This window comes from Lindgomyces ingoldianus (genome assembly GCF_010093535.1).
Source record: "Lindgomyces ingoldianus strain ATCC 200398 unplaced genomic scaffold BDR25scaffold_24, whole genome shotgun sequence".
In the NCBI taxonomy this organism is placed as follows: domain Eukaryota; kingdom Fungi; phylum Ascomycota; class Dothideomycetes; order Pleosporales; family Lindgomycetaceae; genus Lindgomyces; species Lindgomyces ingoldianus.
The window spans coordinates 160716-180191 of record NW_022985185.1 but is presented as its reverse complement, the minus strand read 5'-3'; the positions used below and the strand labels follow the sequence as shown (position 1 = coordinate 180191).

The 19476-nt window shown below is 48.4% G+C and overlaps 6 protein-coding genes across 6 annotated transcripts; 2 read left to right on the top strand and 4 right to left on the bottom strand.

Annotated features, from left to right (window-relative positions):
• Nucleotides 1–820: 820 nt before the first annotated feature.
• On the bottom strand, nucleotides 821–2104 carry BDR25DRAFT_357378 (uncharacterized protein; the record flags this gene model as incomplete). The annotated part of the gene is made up of 11 exons (XM_033695794.1): nucleotides 821–882; nucleotides 915–1032; nucleotides 1103–1134; nucleotides 1178–1196; nucleotides 1234–1267; nucleotides 1358–1405; nucleotides 1500–1528; nucleotides 1566–1660; nucleotides 1775–1806; nucleotides 1937–2006; nucleotides 2050–2104. The coding sequence occupies 11 exons, from the start codon at nucleotides 2102–2104 to the stop codon at nucleotides 821–823; spliced, it is 594 nt and encodes a 197-aa protein (XP_033545289.1).
• A 389-nt stretch (nucleotides 2105–2493) lies between these two features.
• BDR25DRAFT_344192 (uncharacterized protein) lies at nucleotides 2494–5636 on the bottom strand (the record flags this gene model as incomplete). Its single annotated transcript, XM_033693911.1, has 9 exons — nucleotides 2494–2598; nucleotides 2979–3156; nucleotides 3208–3328; nucleotides 3412–3516; nucleotides 3656–4114; nucleotides 4184–4311; nucleotides 4359–5075; nucleotides 5138–5242; nucleotides 5302–5636. 9 exons carry the CDS (start codon nucleotides 5634–5636, stop codon nucleotides 2494–2496), a joined length of 2253 nt encoding a protein of 750 aa, XP_033545288.1.
• Nucleotides 5637–6289: 653 nt separating this feature from the next.
• BDR25DRAFT_372943 (phosphate transporter) lies at nucleotides 6290–8502 on the top strand (the record flags this gene model as incomplete). The annotated part of the gene is made up of 6 exons (XM_033697259.1): nucleotides 6290–6355; nucleotides 6430–6527; nucleotides 6575–6871; nucleotides 7024–7071; nucleotides 7131–8062; nucleotides 8120–8502. The coding sequence occupies 6 exons, from the start codon at nucleotides 6290–6292 to the stop codon at nucleotides 8500–8502; spliced, it is 1824 nt and encodes a 607-aa protein (XP_033545287.1).
• A 3820-nt stretch (nucleotides 8503–12322) lies between these two features.
• On the bottom strand, nucleotides 12323–14558 carry BDR25DRAFT_304894 (glutamine synthetase). Its single transcript, XM_033690311.1, has 5 exons — nucleotides 14359–14558; nucleotides 14267–14299; nucleotides 14109–14201; nucleotides 13302–13809; nucleotides 12323–13238 (listed from the first exon to the last, which is right to left on the bottom strand). The coding sequence occupies exons 1-5, from the start codon at nucleotides 14359–14361 to the stop codon at nucleotides 12727–12729; spliced, it is 1149 nt and encodes a 382-aa protein (XP_033545286.1). The 5' UTR covers nucleotides 14362–14558; the 3' UTR covers nucleotides 12323–12726.
• Nucleotides 14559–16123: 1565 nt separating this feature from the next.
• Nucleotides 16124–17188, top strand: BDR25DRAFT_357374 (uncharacterized protein; the record flags this gene model as incomplete). The annotated part of the gene is made up of 8 exons (XM_033695793.1): nucleotides 16124–16314; nucleotides 16346–16505; nucleotides 16540–16656; nucleotides 16687–16784; nucleotides 16809–16861; nucleotides 16926–16950; nucleotides 16980–17072; nucleotides 17113–17188. 8 exons carry the CDS (start codon nucleotides 16124–16126, stop codon nucleotides 17186–17188), a joined length of 813 nt encoding a protein of 270 aa, XP_033545285.1.
• A 49-nt stretch (nucleotides 17189–17237) lies between these two features.
• BDR25DRAFT_357373 (uncharacterized protein) lies at nucleotides 17238–18702 on the bottom strand (the record flags this gene model as incomplete). Its single annotated transcript, XM_033695792.1, has 9 exons — nucleotides 17238–17276; nucleotides 17323–17441; nucleotides 17500–17612; nucleotides 17658–17730; nucleotides 17772–17842; nucleotides 17878–18091; nucleotides 18141–18201; nucleotides 18228–18500; nucleotides 18532–18702. 9 exons carry the CDS (start codon nucleotides 18700–18702, stop codon nucleotides 17238–17240), a joined length of 1134 nt encoding a protein of 377 aa, XP_033545284.1.
• Between the last annotated feature and the right edge of the window lie 774 nt (nucleotides 18703–19476).

Sequence of the window (19476 nt, the reverse complement as noted above, 5' to 3'; positions counted from 1 at the left end):
GAAATGTCAAATCCAATTCAATGGTCTCGTTACGGAAGACGAATCCCACTAGTCACAGCAAGTCTTTCGATAATTTGATGATCACTAACATTTAGTGTATTACATATTATAGTTCTCGTTGCAGGTCCCATACTAAGAAGACAATACATTATCATAGATAAAATAGCTCAGCACATGAAATCGTATCGAATCGGTGCGTGTTCCCAAGTTGCTCTTCCTAAAATAGGATAATCGGCTACCCGATTGGAAAGATGTATTAGATATAGGTGGTGAGAAAAACAGAACCAGCAACCTTCAACTTCATCCCATCTTGCTGTTCAGCTGTCTAGTGAGATGTGACGTTTCCTGCTGAGACATCGCTATTTCGAACCCAAATCCTTCTCCTGAACGAAGTCATAAACGAATACTTGCTATAATATAGGATCCGTATCTTTCTGCACAAATCATTAATGTAGGCCTTAAGTCTCACATCATTGTCACTTGTGACAGCTACAAGTTAACATTTTCAATGCTACTACGCACCTTCAACTTATCATGCCCCAGTTCAGCATCGAACTCTTTTCTGGCGGCATCACTCTATCGCAAAATCTACATTCAGCATCTCTCGTATGACGCTCCAGATATATAGAACTATGTTTGTATGGCCAAATGCCATGGCACACCTTGAAGGTCACAATGAAACCTACATCACATCCATTTCCCCTCTTCATATTTATTAGTGCTCATGGCATGTTCAGAAGTATCCCGCCTTTAGGGATCTCTAGTATTAGCTCCTTATCTTGTGTGTAGAGACAAGGAAAGTGCAAGTGAAATCTCCTTTCTATTTGGGTGTTGCATCGGCGAGGAATTTGAACCAAGTGACACGGGTTACGGGGGAGCGGTCTGATCCGGCCATAGTGAACCGACTTAGGAACTGAAAGCGGCGAAAGCGGGACCTCTAAAAATATATATTTGATTATAGTATTGGTAGATAGGCGATGGAAGTTTTGGGTTATTAAACCCTAGACAGCAGTCGTACTCGGTGTCCTGTGCCTACCTGAGAAGAGTCCCGAGTTTATTACGACAATAAAAATGATAATATGTGATAACTACTCGCTCTCACTAATATTCGTACCAATTTTCCAAATACACCTGCTCAGAACTCTGTAAGCATAGTATTAAGCACTAATATATGAACCACGTGAGCATATTTGCACCTATACAAAACTCAACTACTTTCAGCCTTTATAGCACCAATAATCCTCTACTGAATGAAACAATTATTAGGCTATCGTAAATCAAGTTTTCAGCTCTATCATTTGTATATATATACTATATTTTTCTATATCGCTAATATTTACGTAGTAGAGGGAGGAACTTTCCATCTCTTTGCACTCCTGCCTCATTATCTAACGCTGAATATGCCCTGATCGAAAAGCCTTAGGAAAGTGATACGCTAATTTAGAGAGGAAAATGTTGGTCTAAGGAGTGAGCTAAGCCTAAGGAACTAATTGTGAAACCTCATATTTAGAGTGTTTGTGACGAAGCGCTTGAGAATGTGTTTCGGGCTAGGCGGTGGCTCGTACCTTAGCGAGGATTAAAACAACGGTCTTGTGATATTCGCAAAGGATTGGAAAGATGGTACGGGATGTCTTACAAGAAGGGGGCAAATGCCAGGCATCTATCTGCGACTAAGAATGATATACTTTCTTAATCTTATGGATTCAGCATGCCAGAGTAGGAACACTTGCTCTCTGTGTTGTTTAATTTACGTACATATAAATACATTATTCACTATAGTTCTCTTCAAATCTACTATTATCGGTACTTCGTCTTAGCGTAACAACCTATTCTTAAGCTATAACTGCACAAATTTTGCTTCTGTCAGTGTTACTAATTGATAGTAGGCCAAGAGTAGAAAAGTATTATAATCCGCGAGTAATTAGTTCTGCTTGACAGCTTAGGAGCAATCCCGGGTAGAGAGCACTGAGGTGAGCAGAAGTGGTAGGTGGGTGCTGGGACTAGTGCTGGATGGATGAACGCTGGTACGCAGTGGGTGAATTAGCTGACTCACGGTCCTCTGGAGCTTGAGCCGTCTCCACTTCTGCGTCTCAACTAGTTCCATAATTGGCTACTACTTTAAGCCTGCTTCAGCTTCTAACCTAAATTAGTCCTAAAATCCTATTTTGTCTGTAGATCAAATGTAAATACTAGCATACAGTTACTAGCAGAATGAGTTTCTAAAATGTAGGTAGAAATTTCCTAGCCCCTATTTGCAAACAACACCTTAGCACCTTATCTCGGCTTAGTATGAAACTTCCCCACAACAAATTCGACCTCCGCCATCGCATTAATGTCGCCCGGAACAATCTAGGAGCAATTCTTTCCATCCGAATCACCCGCCTTTACCAAAGTAGACCTTGCGCTCGGAAGCCAAGTGGGCAATGTGTTTATTGTCACGTGCAAATTCAGGAATCAAGAAAGAGCTCCCCTGTAGGGAGATAGGCTCACCCTTTAAAGATGGGGTTGAGCGTACTGGGGTGGATACTCAGACATAAAATTGAAAGATACACCAGTGATCACAATACAGGGCAACCTTGAAATACAAATTCCTACTACCTGTTACAATATGTATACCAAATTGGTCTAGGAAAGGTTCTACATCTCGAGCTTTTGTGTTAGTCCCTGTGAAAAAAAAATACACGCCACCTCCGGGAGACAACCTACTGATATAATCAGTGACTTTAATGCGGCCGTAGAATGTCAACTATATTGTCGAATTCTCACTGGAACGAGAAATACTGCTCTAAATCCCCTTTCCCACTAGTACACAAAGCTGCGGCGCCCGAAGTCTTAACGTATCAAATTTTCTTCTCGTATGTTGGGTTGAGTGGTGTGTTGCGGATATACATAGATGTCCTATGTTAAAAGCTTCCTACGTATGCTTCCGGTCAACACTCATTCGTCAAGGGCCGTTAACTGAATTATTTCCAACGCACTTGTACCAACTCCACAAACTTCTCCTGGAAGATATCCAACCAATTTTCCAAGTCTTTGCCGCATGCGAGCCAGAAACGCCCAGAAACCGGACCATCTATTCCCCAAATGAACTCCCTAACGCTTGAGTAGGACCATATTCGTGCCCCTCCGTACCAATCCAGAAACAACCTGCCACCGCTAATCCCTCGACAGAGCTAATTGTGTTAGCGCGCTAGCTGCCTTGCCTACATTTCAACAGGCGCCTGTGTATTGGCTAACTCGACTCTATCCACTGGATATCGAGGCTCAGTGATCATCTGCTCTTCGGCATGTGCGCGTTCGTATTCTTCTCTGAAGAAGTTGTATTCCTCTAGGATAGAGTTTTAGCATCTTAACGAAGACGATGATACTGTGTCTGACAGGAATGAAATGAGGGGAGGTGGGAATATATACCCTTGTGTGTAAACTGGAAGCAGATATGTTCGGGTTGTGTAAAGTCATGGCGGTTGGGCGGTTGGGAGTTCGGTGATACGGGTGTGTCGTTTGGTGTATCGCTTGCTTAGCACGGCTAGTTAGCTAGTCACCTGCACTTGAGGATCAGAAATGATACAGACGAAACGCGATTTACCAAAGTCAGAAGATCGCCGTGACCATCTCAATCCGAGCGAATTGCGCCTGGAATGCGATGATGACGCACTCGTTCTTCTCCCTCTCAGATACAGTCGGGCCTCTTTGCTGCGCTGCGTATATACTGGGGGATTACTGAACGACGAAAGTGGGTACTCCTGCTGCTCACCCGATGTAGCGGAGGCAAGAAAGGAAAGCGAATAGTGGTACGGGAATCTGTTCGACTGCCATAGGTTGAGCTTCTCGAGTCTTGCGATTCCTGCCAAATGGTGCCAACCATCATATTTTGGGTGCAGGTTGGACCAGATCACATCGACGTCGAACGCTTTGATGTGCGTCATGTCTCGAATATCGCCCTGAAACTTGTCTCGTTTATCATGCGAGGAAAAATAATACTCGACCATTATATGTCTTTCATAGACGGTAGCGTCACTAGAAGTTAGGACAACTTGGTGGCATTCACCAAACGTTACATCAAGACTTTGCAGTGTTCTCGAATGGTAAACATGAGGAAATGCTGCATGAGGCACTGAAAGCGGTTAATGCGCGGTAACAAGGATGCATATTAAATGCTTAGCAGAGGTTGTTTGAGGCTTACGAAAATGAATTAGCTTCTCAGTACTGTTTTCAGTACTCCACTCTACGAAATGCGATTCGGCAACCACCCTAACGGCCCAGCTTAGTAGCTTTATTTGTCTTTGCAGGATGGGGAGTGTGCTTGAAGAGCTTCAGTCTACATAGTTCTCATATACTATGTAGGATGAGGGACTCACATGGTTGCAACCGGCGATAGTATAGTTGACATAGTGGACTCGGGTAGGAGAGAGTCGGCTACAGTGGGTGAACCTTGCTCTGCCGTCAAATATGGCGTTGTGCGAGGCGTTACTTCGGACGTGTTATATAGCGAGGTAGTTGTAATGCTCGATGTCCGACACCCAGATGATGAGGGCGCGTACGTGGATGGTGGATGTGGCCTAGACTGGAAGGAATTAGGGGGTCTCGTTCGGTTTGTTCGTTGAAGTGATTGTCGAACATCGGTGCTGGTACGCAAACCCCCATGCATCGAAGGAGCAGCGGTGTTAATAACAAGTTGGTCGTAGCTTCGGGCTGGTGCTTCTAGAAGCTCGCGTGAATCCCTTGGCAGAGGCGGCGTCGGGCTATCCTCATTTATCAGTCCAGAGCGGACATACAGCTTATGCCAAATAGATTCTAATCTCTCCCTGATAGGATCGATGTTCGTTGGTCGACCCCACTGGAGGGCACTGTTCATTTCCCGCTCGTACGAGTACCTGACTCCTACAAGATCTCGGAATAGGGCTTGGAACTCAAGTAGCTGGCAATGTAAGCCTATAAGTTCTGGCTCTTGACTAGGCTGAAGTAGAGCGAGCCTCAACGGCGTATCTAGTCTGGGCCGGGGACTATTAGCCGCTATTGTCCGATCCCGCGCATTGGAGAGGTCGAGGGAGTAATTGACGGGAGCGCTCCTTCTCCTGTAATATGTGAGTTGAGAAACAGAGAATATCCGGACTCGAGGCCAGTGAAGCTAACTAACAGGGCGAAAACTACGGTGAAGGCCAGGAGTTTCTGGATCTCTAGGCATAAACCGTCCTTTAACTCTTGGGCTCGTTTGTTATCGTATGCATATCGGGTAGTCTGCCTGTCGGGATTCTTTAGCAGTGGTTTTTCTCTGAAGAGGTACCGGGAAAGGCGATGTACCAGACCTGCTTCCATGTACGTCGTGACCCGAGACCCAATCTGTGGGTCTGCAATTCGGTTAAGTAGTCCCCCTTTAGCGACCAGTACCTGTCGATAAAGGCCTGGCACTCAAGCAGTTTCCGATCGAAGCTCTCCTCTTGAGGATATGCCTCTTCGTACTCCTCTAAGAGACTGGTAAAGTCGCACAGCACCTTGGACAGGTAGTCACACGTTTCAATCAGCTCTCGAACTCTGGTAGGGGCATTTTCGAATTCATCAGTGAAAGCGTTCCATATCTGCTTTGCTTTCTTAGCAGTTTGATAGAGCTCGAAGAGGGAGTAGCCAGGGGTAGCCATGGGGGTCTATGAGAGCAGTTGGAGATGCGGCCGGGATGGTGGGGTTCAAGGGGTTGCCACGTGCGGCAGTACTGCGATCTGTATCGTCCAATAAGACAGGCCCTGGAGAATCCCACAGAGTACGTTTTGGGTTCGCAGAGAGGGTGAAAGAAGAAGGCTCTGACGAAGGAAAGCCAGAAGAGGGAGGAGAGCAGCCAAAGACGCCGTGACGCCACAGCCCTCCGCCTTCAGCCTTTTGTGTCTGACAGGCGAAATAGACTCTCGTGCTCCTTCGCAATGGCTCATCTGGGAGGCCTTCACCAAAGTGTCTGCAGCTACCGGGCGCAGAATCCGATATCTTGGTGCTATGCCATTGGACGCCCCGTACCTGACCGGTCTCTATCGAAGCCCAAATGCGTCAGCCTCTGCGCGGTGCAGATTGTCAATACTCTCAGCCCTGGTGTCACCGGCCTCTTTACAAGCCACCACAGTACCGGAAACGGAAGCGCCCTGGCGCTTCCTCTCCAGAGAGTAAGGCTAGATTAAACCAACCATGACAGATAAACTTAGCTGGTCCCGTCTGGTCGCGTCCGACGTGCCGCCTCACTGTCTCGTTGTTCGCTGCTTGCTCGTCTCTGTCCTCTCTTTGCAGTCGTGGGAACCCGTGAACGCTTATGCCCAACATTCATCACGGCTTCCTTGGTCCAAATGGGGAGGTCTTGACGGAACAGGAGCGTAGAGTAAGCTCGCTACTTATCATTTCTGTTGCCGCTTCCGCTTCCTCTTCCGTTCTTGCTAACACTAACCTCAAAAGGACCGCCAGCGGCTTCGCGACGAAATTGACCTCAACTCTTTCAACCTACGCATTTGGGCCGTTGCTGCGACTGGCTTCTTCACTGACTCATACAACTTGTCTGTATCTTTGGTTAGAATTCTCAGCCCCTCTAATCCCGCCTCAGGTTTGCGACCAACGTCATCCTTCCCTCTCTCGCCTTCGTCTATTGGCCCAACGAGAGGTCGACATGGAGGGAACTGCTCGTCAACTCCATGACTTTGGCAGGGTCTATAGTCGGCCAGGTCTTCTTTGGATGGCTTGGTGACCGCTTTGGGAGAACTAGGCTGTACGGTATAGAGCTCGCCATCGTTATCTTTTCCACCATTGGGGTCGCCTCCGTCTCGTCAGGCTACCTAGAAAACATGAGCATATTAGGGTGGCTCTCAATATGGCGTTTTGTCATGGGGGTACTGCTCCCAAGGTACCATACTATGAACCTATGCTAACTGATTTGCAGTAAGCAGAGCCCTCTCTTTCTCTGCCTTGCCAAAATGTCACCCAAGTGGGGTCTTACATAGTCTAATGTCAAATCTCTATATTCGAAAATCTTGCTAATTATTCTTCCACCTTAAGGGTAGGCATTGGAGCCGAATACCCTCTAAGTGCTGTGATTACGACCGAGTAAGTTGCTGCTTCGCGAGCTCGCTCTCGTGGAAGTCGAAGTTGACTGGTGCATGCAGATGGTCATCAACAAGAGCCCGGGGGAGGATGATCGCCGCTGTGTTCCTTATGCAGCCGGTCGGCCAGTTGTTTGCACATCTCGTCGGCCTGTGGGTTCTCTTCGGACTTGACAAAAGGGACCATTTGCAAGAGAATTGCTCCAAGACGGCTGATGCCATAGCCCTGGCCAAATGCACATCAACTGTTGATTCTATCTGGCGGATAGTAACCGGAGTGGGAGCAGCGCCTGCCCTCATTGCCATCCTTTTCCGTTTGTTGATTTCGGACCCTGGCCTCTACGATCTCGAGGTTAAGAAGAATCTTCCCCGAGCGCTCCGAAGTACTAGAAGGGTATATGGCAGCCAGGCAAATCAGAATATTCAAATGCAACTGATAGGTCAAGCTAACGGACCGGCTACCTTGCATCCCCCTGCAAATCCTGTCCAGTTTTCCTCCAGGGATCTCACGCGGTTTTTCTTTGAACAGAAAAACTGGGTATACTTAGCAGGAACAAGCACAACATGGTTCTTGCTGGATTTCTCCTTTTATGGCCTCGGGATGGGGAATTTTCGTACGCTGTCTAAAATATGGGCGACCTGGGATGCAAAACAGCAAGGTGGCAATCCTCCTGCGGTACCAAGTTGGAATACAGACCCGACACTCAACGCTACTATTTTAGAGAATAAGGGTAGGCAAGCAACAATATACGACGTACTGTACGAAAATGCGAGAAAGAGCATGCTAACGGTATCCATCGCCTCGGTCATGGGCAGCCTGCTGTTCATCTATGCCGTCAACTATCTACCCCGACGGCAGTGGTTGACAACCTCTTTCTTGGCACTCGCCATTCTCTTCATCATCACTGGAGGGACGTTCTATGCTGTTTTCCACACTACCAACCACGCGGTTACCGTCTTCCTCGTCGCCGTTTGCCACTTTGGGTTTAATTTCGGTAGGCCCTATTTTATCCAATCTTACCTAGCCCTCGTACTCTAATAACACATCCTAGGCGCGAATACCCTCACCTTTATGATCCCCGCCGAAATCTTCCCAACGACATACCGATGCTTCTGCCATGGTGTCTCTGCGGCAGCGGGAAAACTTGGTAGTGTCGTCGTCCTGCTCATCTTGCACTACGTCCATGCCAGCGATCCAGTAGCGACCACGCAGGGGTATATCTTCATCATCTTTGGTATCGTCATGGCGATTGGCGCCGCATTTTCTTGGGCCTGGATTCCAAATATCCAAGCGGGCCGGGAGGATCCGCGGAGCCTTACGTTGAGTAACAAGAGGTTAGAGGATCTAGGAGGTGGGTATGAGAGAGCAGTTGTTGGAGAAGGGGAATGTATCGGGTTTCGACGAAAGTGGCGGAGGTGGCGCGGGGAGGATTAGTGACCTGCACCGACGTGTTCCACACTAGGTCCTCGCGCCACCCCAAAAATCCTCTCGTAAAGAGGAATCTGTATCTTAAGAGCCTAACAACCGCTTCGTAATATACTCTAAAATTCTACTAGTAGCCTTGTATACCTATTTTGAGACACTTTTTCGACTGTTAAAGTAAACCTTTCTAGAGATATAGCCGTTCATCTCAAGTTTAGGGTCAAAACTTGATGTCCTTGAGACCAGCTTTTCTTATTACTTTTGAGCTTTAACAGGAGTCTTAATTAGACACAACAGGAGAATTATTAAATTTTGGAATTATTATTAAGTCGGCTGTTGGGACCTTCAAGTGCAGGTTTTCTGGTTTTGGGAACTGGCGTGGCCCACCAATGAGCGTAATTGGCGGCACGGGAATCGCCTTGGGTTGTTGAAAGAATGAAATACTGAGACCAAGGGCTATGCGGATTGGTCTATGCCTTGGCCTTCTCCTTAGATGGTAATCGATTGCGGTTAGCAGTTGAGCCTACAGTAGAAACCTTCCTTCCTTCTAAACGATGTTATGTTACCTCCAATTCTGGTGAGTTTTGCCCCCAAAAATAAGACCCGTCTAAGCCAACAAATTGAACGGTTTGGAAATTATTTGACCCACACCCAACCCATGTTTCTTGCGTTGTATTTCAGTAAGCAGTCTGCTGTCGTCGGCTATCTATCGTCGGTTATAGCGGTGCTTCTGTGATTTCGATTCATTTCACGCTTAATGGATTTTTGCTTTGCTCCCCTTCTTTTGCTGCCTGCTCCTACAGTTGCAAAGCTAAGCTGCGCTTACTGGCTCCTGCACGCTATCTTTCAGTGCGAATACGAAGGGAAGGGCATACGTGCAGCGCTATCTGTTTTCTTCTTCTTTTTTTTGGGTCCCTATGCGGATGTCACCTTCGACAGCCGTGTCCTACTGTTCCAATTTCAATCATGTCTATTCAACAGCTTCCTTCTAAAATTTTATCATTCATATCTCATTTCACCTCGTACGTGCTAATCCTTTCAAATTCCGTCTCTTTATCTCCTCTTCTAAACAATCGTTCTAGAACCTGCCACACAATGGGAGTGATGACCGCACCGTCTGCATCAATGCGACACAACTATGCAACGACGGAGGTATTTGATTATTGTGTGTGTAAACTAGAAGACTGCGAAGTCTCTGCGAGATGTTCAGTAGGAGTAAAATGCCCGCCCCTCGTGTCAAAACGGCACCACGATTCCCTTAATAATGTCTAGATGAATGACAAGTCTCCCCCACCGCATTCCCTGCTGCCCGCTCTCACGTATTTTTGGTGCTTTGGCCGTGCAGCCGTGGCGGTGGTCCAGGCAATATAATGAGTATAGAAACCTAGAGTCCTAAGGAAGGCTTAAAGATAGTTCATGAATAAACCACGAAGAGGTTGTGAGCGTTATATTTAACATGATTGTAGCAAAGCCTAGCGGCTATAATATTGCAAGTAAGTGCCCGCGCCTCTTCCTGAACCCCTGGATACCGCATCTGAGCATTTCTAGGCTCTGAATGTCTGAAGATTCTAAGGGCGGCTATTGATAGTGATATAGATTTAGTATCCCGTTAAAAAAAAGTATGAATGGGTGCTGTTTACGGCGTGATGGCGTACGGTATTAGGACAAAGAGTAAGTGTTCAAGTGCCGATCCTTTCTTACAGTATTACTACTGGATTAAATCTCTGGCGGTGTAGAATTAAGGAGGTCGAGGAAGCAGAGGATGGAATGGCGAAGCAGGTGTGAAGTGGAATACGGTCGAGACTAGGTATGTCTGGCATATGTAATTGGTTATGCACTTGTGTACCTCTAGAGGCCGAAATCCTAAATACGGCCTTCTTCTTTTCCAATAACTCTCAGGTTTCCTAATATGAGGACCTGCAGTCTACCATACTATACATGTTCAAGCGAAATTGCCAACGGTCGAAGAAATCGACGCTGCCCAGGATATTCTTAACAACAAGTCACTGACTAAAGTTGTTGGTATTGGTAATCATTTAGTCGTCAAGTGTGGCGCTTAAGTCGATATTCTTGAAGGAGAAATAATTCTGTTCTTACAACATTAGACATCCGTATTGGTACCACGTATCTATGCCCTATTTCAGAGTCCCAACACATCATCATTGAGCGAACAAAAGGCCATGTTCTTTCCTTGGCATGGCCTGAAATGGGGCTTGCAACAAAGGAGGCGTGGTAACGAAAGTTCGATCAGTTTTTAAGGAGATGCGCCTTCAAACCCATTTGCGGACTCATTCGACACAGAATCCGATCTAAACGAGGTAATGGTAGCGAAATATGTGGGGGATGGTCTTTCTAAATATACGACGGAATACTACGCGCCCTTTCAAAGAAATATTTCAAATCATCCGCTAATTTTTCCACGCGGGGACTTCCAGCACAAGAACATCGTAACCCGTAACTTTTCAAGTCTACTTATCAAGAGAATTCGTGTGGGTCAAGCTCAGGGTTGGAGGTCGTGATCATTGACTGGGGGTTCGCAGGCTAGTATCCTGCTACTAGGAATACGCACGCGCTATCTTTGCATGTGGAAGTTGGGAAGACGACTGGAGTCGTTAGGTCGACAGCATATTGGAGCCGTTTTGGAACGAGTACGTCTGGACGAACATGCTTCTTTTGGAGTTATGGTCTTGAGATTGATTATGATTTGGCAAGCCTGATTGCATACGCTATTGAGGGAGTTCTGGTGTTGAGTATATTCAGGATTACCTTTGACACTGGTGGGCTGAGTAGATGGGGATAGCAGGGTGATGTTAACAATGGCGACAATGGAAGCTGGAGAGTGGAGGAGAGAATGTAGAAGTTTCGAAGATGAAAACTGGCTTAGATAGTGTTATCCCCGGCATCAACACGGTTTATTCTCAATAATGGGGCACAAAACAGCCGCGACGCCGGCCGTGGCTTAGTGGTCATCACAAACTTCTGCAGCAGAAACTATACCGTAAGCGTGCAGGTTGTAGCTGTCGGTTTCGAGTTCAAGTTATAGCATTTAGGGTTATAACTAAAAAAAGGAAAAAAAATTATTTAACAATACCTCGCAACTTAGCCCTCAATCCCAAGAATGAGGTCTTCTTATTTGTTTCCTAGCTGAGACTAAAGACGTATGAAGAAGGCTGTGACATGGAGATCCTGTGAGCATATTTCAATATACCGTGTAGTTTTTTTACCCGCTGCTATCAAACGTGTTAAAGTCTTTTGTTCGATCTTTCGTTTGTGTGGATGATCTCCTTCCGCACCGATTTACTCCGTGTTCTCCCAGCCACAAAATCCCCCAACAAATGCCTTCAGATTTTCCAGTCAGTGCCCAGGGGCTGAATCGTCGTGCCAAACATATGACTTGATATTTTCGATCACCCTTTCGCCAAATATGCAAGTACGTAAAAGAGCTCTGGAAAGTAGACCTCACATTGTCATGTGGAGCGATTGGGCAGCATCAAGGATTCGAGGTATATGTATGCACGCAAGTGAGTCAATTAGCTTCGGAAAATTAACATCACGGTATTATGTGTCAAACGATCGGTGGTAGACTCGGGCGGCATCGCAAGTCGACTAACACCACAATGGAGCCCAAGGACAACAGGTGCACTTAGTCATTTAGCTTCGCGAAGCAAACATCACGGTATTATGTGTCAAACAATCGAAGGATAGAATCGCAAGCCAAACAACACCATAAGGGAGCATTAAGAACACTAGGTACACATATCAACGCCAGACTTTCATTACACGATCACACTAGTAAATCACCACATAATCACATCATAAAGACGGTGAACAATTGATCCGAAGTCATCTTTACGTCTCTCTACAGTACATTTCATGATTCAACTCATCCACCTACAACCAACCAGGGCGTCCGGAAGGAAAGGAAGCGAGGGGCTAGAAAAGAGCCGCCAGCCGACCTCATAACCCCGCCTCCACTCATCGCTCCCGCTCTTGCTGATTGGTAGGGGGTGTGTTCGATAATATGTGGTTTACAGAATGTGTGATTTGGGGTGTTTGTGTGGTGAGGGGCGGAGGGATATGAGTGTGTAAGGGGGGAAGGAAAGCAATCCGACAGTCATCTATCGTGCTCCCAAAGTAGTGTTGATGGGGTTATTGTGTTGAAAGTCGTGGTCTAGGGACAGGGATAAGGAATAGGAATTTGGGGTATTACGAGGAAGTGATTTTTGAGAGAGCCTTTTACGACTTGGCAACAACCACCTCCTGCTCAACGGGCTCAGCATCGGCCACCTTCCTCGACATGTTGGCGCCTTCGACCATGCCGCACAGAGTCTCGACGACAATGCCGGTGATCTGGTATGGGTCGGCATTGGAGGCCGGGCGACGGTCCTCGAAATAGCCCTTGCCCTCCTGGGCGCAGGAACGGGGAACACGGACGGATGAGCCACGGTTGGCAACACCCCAGGTGAACTTGTCGTACGACGAAGTCTCGTGCTTGCCAGTCATACGGAGCTGGTTGTCCTCACCATAGACGGCCATGTGCTCAGCTTGGCGCTTGGAGAGCTTCTCCATAGCCGCCTCAATGTACTTCATACCACCCTCCTCACGCATCTCCTTGGTCGAGACATTGGTGTGGAGACCAGCACCGTTCCAGTCGCCGGGAATGGGCTTGGGAGCGAACGTGACCTTGGCGCCGTACTCTTCAGCAACACGGTGGAGGATAAATCGAGACATCCAGAGCTCGTCGCCCACTGCGTTACGTGATTAGTTTGCATAATTCGGGTAGACTCGGCTGGGGATGATTCAGCACTCACAAGAAATGCCGGTGCACGGGCCGACCTGGTACTCCCACTGGGCAGGCATGACCTCAGCGTTAGTGCCAGAAATGTTGATGCCGGCATACATGCACGCCTTGTAGTGCGACTCGACGATGTCACGGCAGAAGACCCTGCCAGTGCCAACACCACAGTAGTATGGGCCCTGGGGAGCTGGGAAGCCACTCTTGGGCCAACCATACGGCCAGCCGTTAAAGTCGAGAAGGGTATACTCTTGCTCCAGACCGAACCAGAACTCGTGCGAAGCATGTGCCTGCATCACGACGTCGGCGTCATGGCGGAAGTTGTAGGCGTTGGGCTTGCCATCAGGTCCCCAGGTCTCGCACATGACGAGGATATTGTCACCGCCCACACGGAAAGGATCGGGGTAATAGGCACACGGGCGGAGGAGGACATCGGAGTTGTTGCCCGGGGCCTGGCCGGTGGAAGAGCCGTCGAAATTCCATTCGGGGAGGTCCTTGAGGCTAGTAACCTTTTTATTTAGGGTCTAGAACGAGGGGAAATGTCAGTTGTGTCTAATTTTTGCATGCCACAAGGCCGGTGGATCAACGGGGAAACTCGTCAACTCGTCATCACACGATGGCGCGCGGACAGGGCCTGCAAAGCTTCTCCATTCGACCATCGGTGCGTAATGTGGCTGGAGGAGGGGCTTGCGGCCTTATCGCGGGGTTCGTGATAAGGACAGGGAAAAAAGCAAAACATGGCCCGAGCCCGGCGATTGGCGGGCGCCGAGAACATCATGTCGAATTGTTTGGGGAATGAGAGAATGAGGAATTGAGAGCTTGCCTTGCACTTTGAGCGGAGGCCGTTGGAGCCGTCAATCCAGACGTACTCGGCAATGACCTTGTTGCCCTGCGGGAGCTTAAGGTACTTCTCGAGCTGTGGTTGGGCGTGTCAGCCTGGCAATTGCGACCGAGGGAGGAGAGGTACGAGCTGCAACTCACGTTGGCGGTGTTGGAGAGGATTGTTGACTCGGCCTGTGCAATCTGCGTGAGCAAACCTCTGCTGTCCAATCCAATTGACATCGGGCCCGTACCATGATTGCTGTTGTGGGGAAGGAGGTGTTTGGGGGGGTGAGGTGGGTGTCTGGCGAAGGAAGTGTATGTGCAAGGTGTGCAGATGGGAAAGCACAAGAGTCCTGGGGGCAGGAGGCTTAAGTAGGTGTGCTCGGGAGAGTGTCTCGGTCAGTGGCGGGGCTGTGATGAATTATTTAGGCTGGCCCTGGGCCAAGAGGCGTCGCCAAACGCTTTCCGTGGGATGAAGAAGCAATAATGCACGCAACTGGCTGGCGTCCATTGTGACTGCTGGGGTTTTCCACGGCGCCCCCAAAGCACAGAACCCACCCCAGGCTACTGCTGTTGAACCGCATCTCTGGGGCTCTCCTCTGCCCAATCCACGCACCCTTGATTACCCCCTCAACAACGGTGTCTTTGCTCAGGCATCGCCGCAGCACTATCCATTGCTGACAGGAGCACAGTGAGACCCCGGTTGAGCACGGCAATGAGGCCCTCAAAGCCCCCGTTCTGCGTGCTCCGGCTTTGACCGCTTTGTTCCTGAACCATCACCCGCCAGCCATCATCTACATTTACTCTAGATAGGATCAACCGTTTGGTTGACGCTGTCGCTGTCTCCAAGACTACCAACTCACACCGCCAGATACCAGCAAGCTCATAAGCCATGCCATTTATGGTCAGACTGCTCCTTTCCCCTGAGTTTTGATTGATGAAGCTGCGTGTTCCTGTGTGCGTGAGGATACATCCACCATCCCTGGATACGGAGGAAGCTGCATCGGATGCCTGCACCTGGGCGCTGGGCATCCGATACACATGCAGACCTCCACTATCAAATAAAAAGGCCTCCATTCACAATGCAGCTTGCCGTTTGACGGAAGTTTCTCTTCTCTGAAGTCGCCCAGCTTCACGGGAGCTCGTGGCGATAGTGATAAGGCCAGCCAGTCGGAGGCGGATAGCCGCATTCTTCACTGACTCGACCCCGGCACTCGAACCTCACTCAACATTCCACTCTCCTACTCTGTCCTTCTCCCAACTCTAGATCAGGCCTGCCTGTCACACGATGGCAATACCGAGCTGCAGCTTCCAACACTCAGATTGTGGTTACCAAGTCCGATGCAAAGTGGCCTTACCCGTTTCAATCGCCATTAATATATTCCCACTGGCCTGGAAACCCGGTGTCTGACTGCATGCGGCGTGGGGAAGGGAGACATCTCAATCCAGCAGCCAACGCCCGCCAACACAAACCTCACACGAAAAGTCTCGTGCTTGTGTTCTGACGGAGTTGGTTGAATCCTTTCGCTGCTCAGAGGTGAGAATTGGCTTTTTTTGGCGAAATGCGGCTTTTTCGGCCCCACCACCACAAGTCTTCCAGCCTTCCGGCAGAATTTTCCAGCGCCCAACAAGCAACCTCCTTCAGTCGTTTGACCTTCTCCATACGCGATGGTGAGCACGAGCGTCTTAAGTGAGCACCATTGTGAAACTCACCCCATGGCATTACCTGTCTACCCCAAATTTTCGCGCATTCCTAACCCCACGGCGTGAATAATCCTCACACCCACTATCCCGCAATAGACGCTGCTGAGATGTTTCCTTTGATCCAGAGCGATTCGAGATATTTTTAAAAAGCCGCAACTTGACCAGCATGCCTGACGATCCTCGTTTGCGACATCGGTCCAGCCACTTACCGGTTGTTGGAGTTCTCATGCCCTGCATCCCCCGCAAGTGCGGCGCGACTTTTAGTGGGGCACACCAAGATCGCATCCTGCATTCTTATCTGTGTGGCTAGTGATGAATGATGCTCTGTACGTAATGCGCGCCGCTCGGCAGGGGAATTTGGTGATGGCTTCGTGTCAATGGGGGCGCGCTTTGCAGAGTTTTCTTGAAATGGAGGTGTGTGAGCAATTTTCAAGAGAAGATGGTAGAGAAGTTAGGGGGAGAGAATATCCAAGGAGAAGTTCTGGGCTAGAATGTGGAAAATTGTATGTGTGGCTGTGTCATCAGCCGGATCAGGAAAGGGAATGTGGAACTTCCCACGTGCTTGGGGGTTCTGGGTTCTGGGGTGATGTCAGCTCAGGATCTGATATCAAAGCCTCCTAGATCCTCCACCTTCACGAGTCTGGTTGGCGCACTGCAGAGCATAATGGTTGAGCTTGGTCCAATTGCTTTCTCCGTGAGACGTGCACGGATTGTCCTCGTATGATTAGGGACCATCTCCATCGAAAATTGGAAACGTTCGAACGGGAAGCCCCTCAATTCGAGATTCCCATATCAACTCAACCTTGGCATGGTGGCTAGAGCGAGGGTTCCTGCAGGAGGCAAAAGTGCAGCTCGGAAAAGCGTGAGCGCCAAAGCAGGATCTGGCAGGGCTGACGAACATGAACACGCCGCCTGATCACCGGGAGCCGAGGGGAGCAAATATGGATCGTACCAGCAGTTCGGAACGCCTGGGGTAAATGGGCGTCATCCGGGATAGGACGTCTGACGTGAATCACCGCTTCCCTGATGCCATACTTGGGAGCGGGGTTAGTCATCCTCGCTCTCAAACACAGTGCTCAAAAGCCTGTGCTACACACTGTCTCTCCCATCACAGGCACAGTCGCTAAAGCAGCGCTGCTGTTCGCATCCGAGATGGGGGATCGGGAAGAATCGTAGGCGCCCCTTGCGCCCCAGCTCCCACCAGCCCTGTCACTGAGCTAGCAATCCGAGACGACAACGTTCCTAGCTTGGCGAGGCTGCTGTGAGTATTCCGTGGATTCCGGAGATTGTGGGGGTGCAAGTGCTTCTCCACTATGCATTACTACTTCTGGCGGATGCCACTCCCATTTCATATCAGCACAGGAAACACTCACGTGATCTCCTGAAAGTTTGCCATCCTAAAAATGGACCATGCTAGAGAACTAGTCTATTCCACATAGTTCCCCACGATGCGAAATAATGTTTGCTAGACGCTGCCAGCGCAATTTGCCAACACTATAATGCTTTCTCACTTTGTCTTTCTTCGTGTTTGAAGAATTCCGAAAATGCGTGACGCTCATTTGCTCCGTTGGGATGGACTGTACAACTTGGATCGTTGTAAAAAGATCGCGAAAAGCCGACAAAACACAATCTTGTCAGTGATCTTCTAGACTGGAAGATGATTTCCTAGATCTAAGTCTTGTTTCAACGCCAGGGCTCAGGAGCGTTTGGTATATCGATCAACTCCGTTTCACGCCAGGCAAGACGACGTGGAGGACAACAGATACACCATGGAATCAAAAGTCGTGAAATTTGCAACTCGCTTGATCTCCCCAATGAGGCTTTCCCAAACATTGTTTAGGCGAACAGCGTAGGATCTAGAAAGGAGAAGTAGTCATGAACCGGCAGTGTTGGTCCAAAATGTTTTCGGTCTACAATGCCTTTGTGTTTGCGATGTGGTATATAATGTTAAGAGGCCCACGTACCAACTTTTTGCTCTCGTAATCAATCTTTTGGAGTAATTGTGCCTCGACTATTATAGCAGTGGATTCTCTACCAATCCTCTAGCGTTTCTTCATCCCAGCTACGGCGAGTTATCGTACGCAGGATGTGCTTCACGGAGCACGTCTACCATCATCCGTGCAGGCATTGGGGTCGAAAGAGATTCGTAGGGGAGCCGTGTATACGATCCAGGATAGTGAACGGGCGCCATACTGGTTGTGGCTATGTTGACTCCCTCGGTTCGGTGAACAGCGATGAGTATTGTTTCGACTGTAAGTACCGTCAGGCACAGGGAGGGGGCTGGAAACCGTTTGCCAACATCAGCAATGATGGGTGGGCCAAGATTGACGAGAAGATTCGCCAACGCTCAATAGAGCGGGACAGATTTTCAAGCGTTCGAGATGGTAAGTCTATTCTTCCCCAGAGAGATGAGGACTATTGCTATCAGGATCTTTCCTAAAAGCATTTTCATGTTAATAATAAAGATAGAAAGGTATAGATGGCTCGGATATTGGAGAAGATGGCGGTCATCTCCATATGATTGAAGTGGCGTTGTGTCTTCGAAGGATGCTATGATTCGCTCTGTGAGAATAGGAGAGTGACGACGGGTGAGAACTAGGGAAAAGGAGGCTTCGTGCAGAAACACAGTACATGGTAAAAAGTATGTGAAGCTCTTTTTCCTGTGATAGTTGGGTGACGCAACTAATTCCTCATCTATTAGTCGGAACACATAAATGTACCAGAAGGTCTAAAATTGGATAGATGTCGAGATACCGAAGCGTCTTAAAGGGAAATTGGAGAACTAGAAAGCTTTCTTGGGGCGAAGAAGATACAAGATGAAGCCGGTAGTTGTTTTTTGATAGACTGGCCGGTGATTGATCGTTCAGTGCAGTAGTGAGCGTGAGTCTCATGATGACTAAGCAGATGCCCCGCACCACGGAGATACTTCAAGTATCGAGATTAGAGAGAATCTTCGATATGATGCTATTCTTGGCCTCCCTACTTAATCTAGAGGTTCCTAAAGATATTCAAAATATCGTTGAGGTTGCCGTCAGTTTGCCGCTGATGGGTTGCCAACGATTGTCAACTCAACTCTCGAAATTCAATCCCATACTTCTGTCCGCCGAGTGGCTATCAACAGTGCCCCATGCTATCATCCTTAGTTATTCTTATTGGTTTGGCGCTTTGCCAAGCTCTAGCGCATATCCAACTCTGGCTTTCATGTTAGAATGTGGGACCTCAGCCTTCCAGAAGGACAGTTTTTGCCGAAGATATTTCTACGCTTTCTTAAGAGATTCACTAATTAGAATATGAATTCGGATATAAGACCACTGGGGGGTTTCTAAGACCTACTGTCTCTTAGAACAAGGCGAAAGTTGTGTTAAACAGTACCTTCACGTCTCCATATGCCTTCCTACCGAACGCCAGTGTTCTCCGCCCCGTTCGCTCATCCCGTCTTGCAGGTAATGCCTTCAGGGCGCTGGAGGCATCCGTTCTAATTGGAATATTCTAGCCTTGTAGGAATGTTGGCGCTCCGAACTACAATTGCTTGTTCCACGGGCAGTGCAAGTCATGTCTGCCGTCCCTCCGCATTTAGGCATACCCTTAACCATCAGTTCACATTTTCTCCACAGTCCAACCCGTTTTCATTCTTGCTGTAATCTTCAAATCCCTGAGACTCTCAA